At 46.3% G+C, this 13,315-nt stretch overlaps 1 protein-coding gene across 1 annotated transcript; it reads right to left on the bottom strand.

Moving 5' to 3' along the window:
• Positions 1-1,637: 1,637 nt before the first annotated feature.
• On the bottom strand, positions 1,638-7,648 carry LOC121343313 (keratin, type II cytoskeletal 4-like). Its single transcript, XM_041418321.1, has 9 exons — positions 7,193-7,648; positions 6,005-6,219; positions 5,579-5,639; positions 4,243-4,338; positions 3,532-3,696; positions 3,327-3,452; positions 2,865-3,085; positions 2,581-2,609; positions 1,638-2,113 (listed from the first exon to the last, which is right to left on the bottom strand). Exons 1-9 carry the CDS (start codon positions 7,646-7,648, stop codon positions 1,638-1,640), a joined length of 1,845 nt encoding a protein of 614 aa, XP_041274255.1.
• Positions 7,649-13,315: the final 5,667 nt, after the last annotated feature.

Raw genomic sequence — 13,315 nt, 5'->3', positions numbered from 1 at the left:
GTGGCCTGTAATTCTTCCTGGGCTGGAGACAGGAAGAAATTCCCTGTGATAATAACGTCTGCAAGTCCGGCGGGGAGAGGCAGGCAGGATTCCTGGGAACTTGCAGGCGCCTGGCATGGGACATCCATGTTTGGGTTAATCCCCCTGCCCGGGGCTGCCTCCAGAGCCAGGACGGATCCCACTGGTGCAGACAGCCTCAAGCTCCATGCATTTCATGCTAAATTATGCACCTGCATTTGGCCAGATGAATCACCCTGTGGAAATGTCGTTTCTTCCACTAAATAAATCCCCAGCAACCCTTCTGAGCCCAACATGGGAGACTCCAAAACCAGGTCAAAGTCAATCCCACCTCACTATGGCCAAGAGATCTCAGTGCCTTTTAGGTCACACAGTTCAATTAACACTTTGTCATTACCAAAAAAGCCACTAAAGCCAAGTTTTTGTGTCTGAAACACGTCTCTGGTCCCACAGCCCTGACCACCAGACCTATGAGCCCAGAAGGGCAGTGCTGAATTCATCTTCCTTCAACTGCTCTGACTTGAAAGGCTCAAACAAATACATTGTTTGGAGGTTGCAACAGGCTGGAAAATACTACCATGTGGTACTCAGGATTATTTTGGAGGTTTCTAGAAATCTTTGACATCAATTGTTAATTGGTCTATAAAATATCTCACATGATATGAGGAGATAAATAAACCACAGTAACCCCCAGTGACACCTGAGCCCCACCATGCCCCAAACTGCACACAGAGAATCCAAAGGTCTCTTTGGTTCTTATTCTTCCCAGATTATTTTTTCACCTATTTTGTAGGTTTTTTTAATACTATCTGTGGAAAAATTGAGAGACAAAAGATATCCTTTCAAAGCAGTTTATTGAGGACACATTGAGAAGCTGGAAGTTTGAGCAGTCAATGGGAACAGCTCCATTTGTCCACATGTCATCATGGACAATTTATGCACCAGTAACTTCCCTTGGCATTTTGGGAGGATGGAAGAGGAAAAGGGGTGATCTCTTCTAAAAATCAGCACACCTTGAGCCAGCCACCCCAACATGCAGAAGCAAACAAAAGTACTATGTGTTCATTCATGACCACGCACAAATAAAAAGCTGATGGCTGTGAAGTAACCAGCAGGTGCTTTGAAAATTGCCTTTTTTCATATTTAAGCATAAATTTGCAGTGCAGGGTTTTCTTGGACCAAAAAAGATGGGATAAAAATAGAGGGAGTCTGCCCTTTGCAGCATCTCCTGGGAAAGTTAAGCAGTTAAATCCTCACTCTCTTTTCTGAAATGCTTTGGGAGGAGCTGGAAGAAAAAAGAGGGCTCATGGAGGGGAAAATATTGTTAATTAATCTGCTTGTTATGGGAAAAGACAGAAGGGGAAGCAGCTCAACAAACAAACCCTTAAAGCTGTGATAACCTAAAGTAAGGATTCAGAAATCACACTGTGCTGAGCACCTGCAGGAGCAATTTCTAGAGGGGACTTTAGGCTTGGGGATTCTGAACACACAGCTCGGGGGCATAAATCTGGGGCTAATAAATGTGGGAATGGGTTTGGTGACAGATGTTGCTACTAACAGGCAGAGGAGTCACCCTGCAACGTGTTGGCACGGGGCTGGCGCATCTGAGCGCCGCTGTCCTATGGGACCACACAGGGGTCTCTGACAACCCCAAAATTCCCCACCACGCCATTGTTGCACCCCACGACCTCAGGGCTGCTGGACACAACAACGGGGGGCCCCGCCAGCTGCCGGATGACACAGCCCTGGTTCCCAAAGCTGAGCACTTGTCCAGCCTGGCAGGGCCCCATCCTGGCATTCATGCCTGCGCTCCCAGCGCTGACCACGGTGCGGGCTGGGTACCCCCCGCTGCGGGAGCTGAAGCCCCCGGCTTTGCAGCTGACCCCTCCAGCCTGGCAAAACACCTCTGGGATGCACTGCTTGGCCACGGAGCTGAGGACTCTCTTGGGGTGGATGCCAGCACTCCGGGAGCTGAATCCGCTGGTCTGGGAGCTGTGTCGCCCGGCCCGCCTGCCCAGGGAGCCGTAGCCACACACGGCCCCGTTGGCCATCATCCCGCAGTCATCGGGGATGTTGTAGCCACTGCTGACCACAGCTGCAACAGAGCCCACGGGGGTCAGCAGTTAGGGAGGAAAACTGGACAACTTCCACAAGGCACGTTGTTTCTTGAGCAACAGAACCAACCAAACCTGGTTTCCTCCAGATTTGTCCAATGCGTCTGAGCCCCTGCTCCTTCCTACTCCTCCCCTGTGTCCCAACACATCCCCTCATGGATCCTTCCCCTTCCCATGTTGCTGGCACCTCCCAGGTTCAGTACATATCCCATCATCCCCAGGACCCTGTTGCCTCCAAGGGTAGAAAAGGGTCTTGAGTTTGACCTTCTCCCCTCACTCCAAAAGCTGGGCTTTTTTTAATTCAAAGGTGTTTGAGATTTCTGGGGCTAAACTTTCCAGAACTGGAAAAGGGAGGCAGAGGGCCCTGGGGCAGACAGATAATGCTGCTCCCAAAGGTATCTGTCCTAAAACAAGAAATCTTCATGGCTGAAAAGGTGCAGTTACTTACACACACTCACAGGGTTCCCCACACATATCCTGTGGGGAGAAAAGAGAAACACATGTTACTCACAATTCCAGCCACAATCCAGACCACTTAGTCCCTTGTTGCAACACTCCTCACTATCCCTAGGACAGGAACTGTTTTTGCTAGCACCCATGTGGCCTTCATGGCCTCCAGGCACCTCTCCAGGTCCAGTTTCTGTAAACTTGGGGAGACCTTGGAGATAGAATTCACTTGGGAGCAGGACCTGCCATGGCCTCAGATACACAAGAGGGAAATGTGTCACCAACCTGCTCTCTTCACCCTCCAGCAGAGTCTTGTAGGTGGCAATCTCGATGTCCAGGGCCAGCTTGACATTGAGCAGCTCCTGATAGTCCCGCAGCATACAGGCCAGCTCGTCCTTGGCCTTCTGCAGAGCATTCTGCAGCTCGACGTGCTTTTCCCGAGCATCTTTGAGGGCACAATCCCCACGCTGCTCAACGTCACAAATGGAGGTTTGCAGGCAGGAGACCTGTCGGGGAGGACAGCAGTGTAGGTGTCTGTAAAACTTCTTACCCTAGTTCTTGGACACTCTGGGTTTGGATAAATCTGCTCTTCCTATTGCAAACAGGGAAAACCCACCAGCATCCCATCCCTCTCCACCCACTTTCACTTTCCAGCTGGGCCTAGAGCAGATGTCAAGTCTTCTAAAGATCAGTGCATCACCTTGCCCTGTGTCTGAGCTGTCCTACTTCTCTGGAAACATCTCCTACCTGCTTCTTGACACTCTCCAGCTCACACTGCAGCTTCTGGATCATCCGGGTCAGCTCTGAAATCTCACACTTGTTGCTCTGCAGGTCATGGCAGTATTTCCCTCTCTTATCCTGCAGCTCCTGAAACTGGAACCAAGAAATAGGACAATCGTCACTTTTGGCCTGTGACATTGCCAGGCGCAGACCCAGCTGGCCTCTTACTCACCCTGTTCTGGTAGAAAGCATCAACTTCTTCTTTGCTCTTCTGGGCAATCTCCTGGTACCAGCACTCAACGTTCTTGATGATGCTTTCCATGTCCAGGTCTCGGTTGTTGTCCATCTTGACAATGACCGAGGTGTCGCAGAGCTGGCGATCGACCTGGGCCCTTTCCTGTGGGGTGGGAAGGGCTTTGTCAGCTCTTCTCACCTCTCAGGCTCTGCAGGGAGGGAAGGGCTGGGACATGGAGTGGCTGAGGGATAGAACAAGTCAAGAAATGTCCCTTGGGATGGCTCAGCAGAAAATCCTGCGGCAAGATGAATTGCCACCTGTGACTGCTGACCTACGTGCTGACCTGCAGCAATTCTGTCCACATCAAGGGCAAGGAATTGGAGTGACTTAACCCTTGGTATCCTCTCATCTCCTGCTGCCTGAGTGATTTAATGACAGGACTGAGCTGGGACTTGCTTCGGCTCTAATCAGGCAGCTGCAATCCGGAGGAACGAGACGGACTCATCTTTTCTCCAGGGTAGAGTTAGGACACACCAACTCCTACCTGGAGCTGCATGAAGGAAGGGGGAACCACCCTATCTCCAGCATAATCATGTTAATTTTATATCGACCTTATACTTCCACACTTTTAGTTATTCAGGGCTTTGTATGAGCCACATCCCAGAGGACAGGACCACTGAAGTCCCAGGATGCAGCAGAGGAACTCACCTCCTCAAACACACATTTCAGCAGCTCCAGCTGCCTCCTTAACAGATCCACCTTCACCTCCAGCTCTTCCTTGTTCAAGAAGATGCAGTCTGCATCCTGCAAGAGGAGAGACACACATATTCCAGCCCAAACCTGGGAGAAACACACAGAGGCAACACCAACAAGACAGAAATGTGTCTCAACAAGATTTCAAGAGAAAAAAGGTGTGAGAGGGTGAGTCAGGATATCCTGGTGCCTCCTGAAGGAAAACTAAACCATTCCAACATGGCTTACAGGAATTAGTTGATTTATCACTTAGGACGCAGCTACAAACCCACAACTGACTAATGAGTATTTAAACACAATTTTTTAATATTCTTCAAATGATTCCTGCTTTTCTGATGTCCAAGAATAAAGGATGTGGAGTGACAGACAGAAATAACCTGGTGTTCTGGTGTGACCTGTCCTTCTCTGTCCCCCTCCCACACTTCAGGAATGTTTTTGAGGCAACAAAACTGGTGCTGTAGTGCTGATGATGTAAACTTTGAGGAGACATTATTTTTACTTTCTACTTGCCTCTTTTCCCAACCCTGTGCCTCTTTCTAAGTTTCCCCCTCCTCAAACACACATTTCAGCAGCTCCAGCTGCCTCCTTAACAGATCCACCTTCACCTCCAGCTCTTCCTTGTTCAAGAAGATGCAGTCTGCATCCTGCAAGAGGAGAGACACACACATTCCAGCCCAAACCTGGCTGTAAATGTTGGAGAAACACACAGAGGCAACACCAACAAGACAGAAATGTGTCTCAACAAGATTTCAAGAGAAAAAAGGTGTGAGAGGGTGAGTCAGGATATCCTGGTGCCTCCTGAAGGAAAACTAAACCATTCCAACATGGCTTACAGGAATTAGTTGATTTATCACTTAGGACGCAGCTACAAACCCACAACTGACTAATGAGTATTTAAACACAATTTTTTAATATTCTTCAAATGATTCCTGCTTTTCTGATGTCCAGGAATAAAGGATGTGGAGTGACAGACAGAAATAACCTGGTGTTCTGGTGTGACCTGTCCTTCTCTGTCCCCCTCCCACACTTCAGGAATGTTTTTGAGGCAACAAAACTGGTGCTGTAGTGCTGATGATGTAAACTTTGAGGAGACATTATTTTTACTTTCTACTTGCCTCTTTTCCCAACCCTGTGCCTCTTTCTAAGTTTCCCTCCAACTCATCATAACACTTTTGTGGGTTTTTGTTAATAATTAACTATTTCAGCCAAAGTTTGCTCCAAAAAAAACCTATTACAGATATATATATATATATATATATATATAACAATTCATGCTGTTTGAGCTTCTCACCTTTTTGAGTGCCACAAATTCATTTTCAACAGTTGTGCGTCTGTTGATTTCTTCTTCATACCTGTTGGAAAAGGAGGAAAAAAGGGCTGAGGAACGAAAAATGCTCAGACACTCAGATATCAACCGTCAGATATAAACTATAATAACTTCAGGTATAAATGACAATAACCACCAGGTGAAAATGACAACTCTCTCTTGGTGGGACTGCCACCGGGCACTGCCAGGTCAGTGTCTGGAGACCAGCATTAAATCATCCCAAGATCAGAAGCTTCTTCATGAGCAACATTACCAATGCAAAGAGCTTGCCAGTGAGACAGAAGAATGTGGCATTCCCACAGGGGACATGCCACAGGTCTTGGAGAAGTTGCCCAAGATGAACCAGAAAATCAAAACACCACCAGCTAGAGGAGCCCAGAAGGTCCTTACTTGCACTTGAACTCCTCCACCAGCTGGCTTGTGGCACATTCTTCACTGCCCAATTTCTGCTTTTCACACAGCAAACAGTCCAGGCGCTTCCGCAGGTCACAGATGTAATTCTCGAAGTACAGTTCCAGGTTTTTCCCTTTTTTTGGCAGCACGTATTGCTGCAGGAGGCCCCACTTGGTCTCCAGCACTTTGTTCTGCTGTTCCAGGAACCGGACCTGAAGGCAAAAGATAGCAATTCTTCAAGTAAAGAGGTGAAGGCAGGGACTCAACACCTGTTTAAGTCTCTGCTCTTAACCAAGGGTGCAGGGGAAGTGAGAGATGATATGGCACCATGATCTGAAAGTTATCTGCCCTTATTAAGAAGCCTTATGCCATGAGTCTGAATTATTTCAAAATCTAGAATTCAGACATGTAAATTATTTAGAAATCTAAATGTCATGTCTACATTATTTAGAAATCAAAGAGTCCCATGTCTACATAATTTAGAAATCCAGGAGTCTGGTGTCTAAATCTGCATTTTCTTAACAAGTATTAGGGACAAAACCCCAGATGGTGCCTCTGATGTATTTTAGGATAAAATTGAGTCCCCAGATAGTGAAACTGCTTTGTCTCTGCTTTTCTACAAAGGGATTCTTGGGTGACACATCAGATTTCATCTCTAACCTTCACGTCTGGATCAAGATTAACAACCTTTGCCTTCAGGAAAGTTTTTGGAACTGACACTATATTTAAAGTCAAAGAGACAAGGGAGTCATTGGAATTATTTAATACAGATGAACTTATCAGGGCTTAACTTCCACCTAAGCTGCAGCAAGAAATCAAATTTGAACTGACACTGTCCAAGAGGAAACACCTGCAAGAAAGCCCAGTGAAACCATGGCCATGATTCAAAGGCCATGGAATGCCAGAGCAGGGACAGGGCTGAAATGAGCCCCATTTAAAAAATCTCAGTCTGGACCAACATGATCTTAAAAAGATTATTAGTTATTAAAAATTGTTAGAATTATCTTAAAATTCTCTGTTGAAAGCTGGACCCCTGCATAGACCCAGCTCAGGGATTCATGGCAGAGCTGGACTGGGGCTTTGGAGAAGGTCGATGGACTCGTGGCACAAGTTGGGTTTGGGAAGGGTTTGGTTAGGTTTCGTTTTCCTCAAGGGAGAGCAATTGTGGAGCAGGTCTGGACTCACCTTGTCGATGAAACAGGCAAACTGTGTGTTGAGGGTCTTGATCTGCTCCTTCTCCTGGCAGCGTATCTCGTGTTCCAGTGGGTCCACCCCAACGCAGAGGGGCTTCAGCAGCCGCTCGTCGATGCAGATCCCTTGGATGCCGTCGGCCTTGCGCTCGGGGTACCCCCGCACGATGCTGTATCCCCGGGGGCCGCACAGGCCAATCCTTCCTCCTCCGCCGTTCCCATAGCCCATGCCTCCGAACCCCATCTCCCCAAAGCAGCCGGTGCCACAGCTCCCGTTGACGTAGGAGATCCTCCTGCTGCCGCCCAGGTTGCAGACGCTCCTGCTGCTGTAGGCGCCGCAGCGCACCGGCTGGCTGGCGGACGCGGCGTAGCTGCGACCGCAGATCTCCGAGGCTGAGCTAAAGCCTCTTCGTCCCAGCACAGATCTCACCGTCGGTGCCTGCCTGCTCATTGTGGCTTATTTGAAGGAGGAATAGCAAAGTTATGGGGCTGCTCTGGTGCAGGATAGGAACAGGGATCCCACTGGAGAGACGCGGGGATGCTGTCCCTTATATATATTTTGGGAAGCTGGCCTTGATAGGATCAGGACGGTAATTTAGGTACTTAAGGGTTTGGTTTGCCTGGCAGCAATAAATGCTCCTCAAAATGCAAACCAGCCCAGCAAATAGTAACTACTGAGGAAATAAAAAGGAATCTAAAAGTGCTCTGTTTGCAAGTTGCCTTCGAATACATTACGGTTTGAAGTGCTCCCCTAACTTAGTGCTAATTATAGTTTAGGAACATTTTTGAAGAACTCTTTGTGATTTGTTTGCAGTGTGTCGTTTGGGGTTTTGTGTCTCATAGGGCTGTGTGTGATGGGATGTTTTGCGGACTTGCACTTTGTGGGGGTAATTTCACAATTTTGGGTGCGGAAAAGTAACTCAAAGGAAAAATAAAAGAAGAAAGTCAGCTGCAGAACAACAAACACTGTGGAAGTTGTGTCATAATGGATCATTTCTGTATCTGAAACACCAGTAAATTCACTGAGCTTAAGGTCTGGATTTGTATACAGCGACTCAAAGTATCTCCCAGTTACATGCACAGAATCACAGAATTCTGGGAATTCTGGGAATGTGCAGAAGCCTGGGAATGTGCAGAAGCCTGGGAATGTGCAGCATTTCACGATGACCTTCCCTGAAACACCAGTGAAGCAGATCAGGTTTCATCCAGGATCTGTGACAATTTCTGTTTGCTCACAGATGTATGTTCTGTGCCATCAGTGACCATTTTTCCTAAAATTATGCTGGAAGTTCTTATTTGTGACACTTAACTGTGGCTTTCAGTACTCTGGAGCTTCTCCCAAGGCTGGGTGTCAGAGCCCTTTCAGACTCACCTCCTGGAAGTCTCTACGGGGAACAAAAAAGGAACAATAGTCTGCTCCAGCTTGGTGAGATCCGCCCCATTCACCAAGGGACAGCTGAATTTGGGTGACTTTGCCAGACATGTCCTTGAGACTTGGGGAGACAGCTCCAAGGCAAGGAGTCCCTGGGGCCGTGCCCAGGGGAATGGGGGCAATTTGCTCTCCGCAGGGGCTGGGCTTTCTGCACCAACAGAGGAAGTCTTAATGAGTGGATTAGGCTGGACACTAGGGAAGGCTCTGACTCACACCGGGGAGATGAATCCCTCTCTCTCCTAATCACCAGCCCAAGCAGGTGAGGCAGGAAACCTCTCCAGGCCTTCTCCAAACTGGCAGTAGGAAAGTCAAAACAAAAGGGCTCTTTCAGCTCCTCACAGAAGAAGTGTTTGTGAGAAAAAAAGGACATTATAGTTCAAACTACTGAACACCCTCGTTCCTTCCTTTCCAAGGGAGCAATGCTTGGAGGAATCTCCATATTATACAATGGGATGGCAGCTGGAGACACCCAGGTTCTATGTTCCCTCATCCTCATTAACCTCCTCCAAAAACATTTTCCAAGAGTCAGGATGACAAAAATTATGCCAAACCTCCTCTAAACATGCAACTTTCTAATATCAAGTGGTTAAAAAGAAGATGCACATGGAATCCACGGGATATGACTGTAGCTCCAGGATCCCCAAAGCCATTAATTGAACCTGTAATTGCAACTTCTGTGAGTTTGAGGGTCTGGTGGTATAAATTAGTTGTGTAAACTGCTACTTTTGCTGTATCCAAAAGGGATAATTCCAGATATTTACAACATTCAGATTACACCTTTGTTTGTAGTAGTTCAGGCTTACAGTGTAAACTGGGCTGCCAGAACAGTTGGAAATATCAGATTAAACAAATGTGAGATGCTTCAAAAGCTGCAGTTTGGAACTTCCACAGTCCTTGAAGTTCTAAACAGATTTATCAGAAGCAAAATGCAGATTTGACTCCAAAGAAGAGCAGTTGTTTTGAACCTGTGGCGGAAACCAGCCTCATCACCAGAATGAAGATGTGCCCCATTCCCACTCTGCACCCCATTATCCCAGTTGGATGTTTGGGAGACACTTGGAATGCAGCATAGGCTGCAATTAAACATCTGTGAAACAGCTGTGCTGTAGCAGCCCCAGTTCCCAAACTCGTGAGAGCCACTGGATTCCTGAGAGGGAAGAGATTTTGGGTAAAGTTGCTCAGCATTGGGTAAAATGTGTGTTGGCCAAATTCCTGTTGCTTCTTCTGGATCCCAGCGGGAAGGCAGCTTAATTTAATGTCTTTTAGGTCTTTCCAAGGAATAATAAGTGGTGCATAAGACCTCAAGAATAGCCAATTTGTTTTTGTGAATATGGATGTGGGAAAGGGGAGAGCACTCCGAAGAAAAACCTGCAGCTTTTTGACTCAAAAGAAAAACGGGAAAAAAAAAAAAAAAAAAAAAGAGGGGAAGAAGTGAGGAAATCAAAAAGGAAAATATTTTTATGAGGGATTGGATGAGTCATTTTGACAACTTGCAACCGCTTCCTTTGTCAGCATTTCACTGCCTGAATGCGCTGCCGAAAAGGGAATTCATTAGAGGAACAGTGGCGTTCACTAATTTGTTTGTTGCCTCTGGAGATGAATCCAGATGAGCTCTCAGAAGGTGTTTTATGCGATAGTCTCAAAGGGCTCTGTTATTATCCTTAGCCATTGAGAGCTCCTCACAGTCAGGTTGGACAATGGCAGGAGTCTGACTGTGCCACAACCATTTGGTCCGTGTAAGACTGGGTTGGAACATGGACTTTTATTGTTTCTTGGACTGGGTAGATTCTTTTGCAAGTTATTAATGACATGTTGGAGGATTGATTTGATTAGTGCAGCCTCTTGTATCCTAAAGCCAAAGTTATCCAAGGCAATTCAGTCTGTTCGGTCATATGTTTTTGCAATTCGGTCATATGTTTTTGTCTCTCATTAACAATCCATGTGAGAAATCAAAGCTGGGATTTTCAAGAGATATTCCTCATAAAATTCATCAAACACTGGGCCTGGGTGCACTTTCCTCCTTCCTTCAGCCATCAACCTGGCCATGGATTCTAATTTCCTCTTTGAGACTCCCTCTCTGGCTCATGGAAAGAGATCTGGCATCTCCAGACAGTGATTCATCACCTCCCAAAATAGGCAGTGGAGGCAGGTGGGAGGAATCCACCTCTGCAGCTCCTTCCCTCTGTTCTTCCTGGAGACCAGAGGCCGTCTAGACAACCAGACACCGGCCCCGGCGCCTGCTTGGGGAGGTTGAGGGAGGTGAAATGAGTCCCACCCTTTGGGCACTACATTTCCTCAGCACCTTTGAAGTCCTAATGAGAGCCCCAACATCCCACGCTCCTGGATCCACTCGGCTCTCAGTGCCACATCGTCCGATCCTGCAGCTGGAGGCATCAGAGCTGAGGCTCCCAACAAAGCAAAGGCTTGGTTTGATCTTCCTCCCATTGTGGTCTTCCTCCTGTTGTTTTCTTCCTCCCGCAGTGGAAATGAATGTGGGATGTATGGGAATCCTGGGTCAGGATGGTATCCCCATGCCTGGCACAGCAAAAGTGTTAGAAAAGGTGAGAAAAGTACCTCAGTTGTTAAAAGGTAACAGAAATGTCCCTGTAAATTCACAAGATTTCTGATCCCTTCCAGCTGAAGCAGTTTTCCAGTTGAAGAGATTCCCTGAGCCATCCCAAGGAAGTAACTGCCTGTGGAAAGTGTATTCAGCCAGGAGAAAATCTCTTCCTATGCCAAAGCCCAGCGCCCAAATAAAGGATTGGATTGGATTGGATTGGATTGGATTGGATTGGATTGGATTGGTGCATCTCTGGGAGGTGCTAAAGAATGTTTGATGTTCAGAGAGGCCAGGTTTAAATTCAACACTTGCCAAATTAGCTTATCACATCTTGAAATTGTGGTAGAGGAGTTTGGAGGCAAAGAAATAACCTTAATTCCATGTCATTGCACCGATTTATTCTCCTCTTGCATAAAAAGTGAGAGGATGATCTGTTTCCAATGGGAAACCTTTGGCAATCAGAGCCCTCCTAATGAATATTTATACCTGTTTGATTGCTCTTTTCTTGTCAAATCTTTCTTGTGGTTTCCTTCATTAACAATTGAGCCTTACGTATTTTCTGCTTCTCATATTTGATTGGGAAATAACTTCTTATCACATGAGACTGTGGGGGGGGAAGAAGCTCTTCCAGTTCTGAAGCCCAATAATTTCGGCAAGAAAAAAACCTTTATTCTTGATTTTGCCTTTGGTAAAATGTATCTGCCCAACCTCAGGTTAACTTCTTTGTTGTGGTCTTTCATCAGTCTAATCACAAAACACTTTAATACTTTTTTTTATTATTGATTTTATGTTGATTTATGTTACTCAATTCTGGCTTCTTTTTTAATCTGCTCAGCTGTACAATGAAACAAAAAGATCGCCATTTGATCTTTTTGAAAGCCTGAATCATAATCATAGGACCACAAAAAAGATGTTGAAAAACCAACCAAGCATATTATGAGGCTTCCCCCCCCCCCCCCCCAATAACCTCTTCCAGCAGGTTTTGAAGAGCTATAAATAATGTGTTTTGTCATCTCATGTCTGCGACAGACATGACATAAAAACACAAAGGCTGACATGACTTCATTCTGAATTTTAGAACACCCTTTGAATTCAGGTAGGAGTCAAATATGGTGCAAATCGCCTTAAAAGACCTTAAATTTGCACCAACCAAAGTCTGGATCTACATTATTGGATCCACATTGTCCCAGCCCTGAAAGTCTCCAAGGCCAGGCTGGAAGGGGTTTGGTGCCACCTGGTCCAGTGGAAATTGTCCCTCCCCATGGCAGGGTGTGGAACTGGGTGGGCTTTAAGGTTCCTCCCATCCCAAATCATTCCATGATTCCATTACTCTCTCCAGACCTCTGCCTCCTCTGTTTCATTAAGACTTCTAATAATTAGATATGCCTTGTGCAATTAAGGAATGGGCATTTCTGTTTGTAAACACCTAAAAGCAAAAAGTAACATGTTGGTTCTCCGTTAATTTTACTGGAAAAGGAGCAAAAGGTCTAAAGCCACCCCGGAGAAGTGAGGTTGGTGTAATTTTTGTGCATCCAAGGAGCACCAGTGGAGTAATTAATCTATGCTGGCTCCAGCAGGTGGAATTCTGAATTAAGATTTTCTTTATGGCTTCCCTGCCTGCACATGGATGACCAACCATTCCCAGAATATCACTAAAATCCTTCCTTCCTCTCCTTGACTCTGTGTGTCACACCACAAACTCCACTAAGTCTCCTAAAGCTACATCAGAGAGACTTTGATGAGTTCCTTTTCCAAAAACACTTCCCAGAACACTTTAGGGAAAAGATTCTGGATTAAATCTCACTGTTTGGCACAGAGATAGCGAAGGTTTAATGAGGAAAAATAAAAGGGAAACAGGAATTGAGTGATAAGAGGGTAAGTGCCCCAACACAACCAACAACCCTTTAAAGAAAGAGTGGTAATCAAAAGGATTTGGGTTTTTTTTAATGTTCCAAGTGTCCCTTTTTGATGTGATCCTAGTGGAGGAGCTTTTCTGATGTGGTTTCCTGATGCTCCAGTGTTCTCACACTCAATCTGCCTCTCCCTCATGTTGAGGTGGAGTTGAGGTTACTTTTAGCACTAAAAGTGGAGCAGGACTTTCATGTTTCTACTTTAGCCCTTAAATC

This window comes from Onychostruthus taczanowskii, unplaced genomic scaffold (genome assembly GCF_017590055.1).
Source record: "Onychostruthus taczanowskii isolate IOZ18803 unplaced genomic scaffold, ASM1759005v1 scaffold107, whole genome shotgun sequence".
Classification (NCBI taxonomy): domain Eukaryota; kingdom Metazoa; phylum Chordata; class Aves; order Passeriformes; family Passeridae; genus Onychostruthus; species Onychostruthus taczanowskii.
This window is presented reverse-complemented; position numbering and strand designations above follow the sequence as displayed.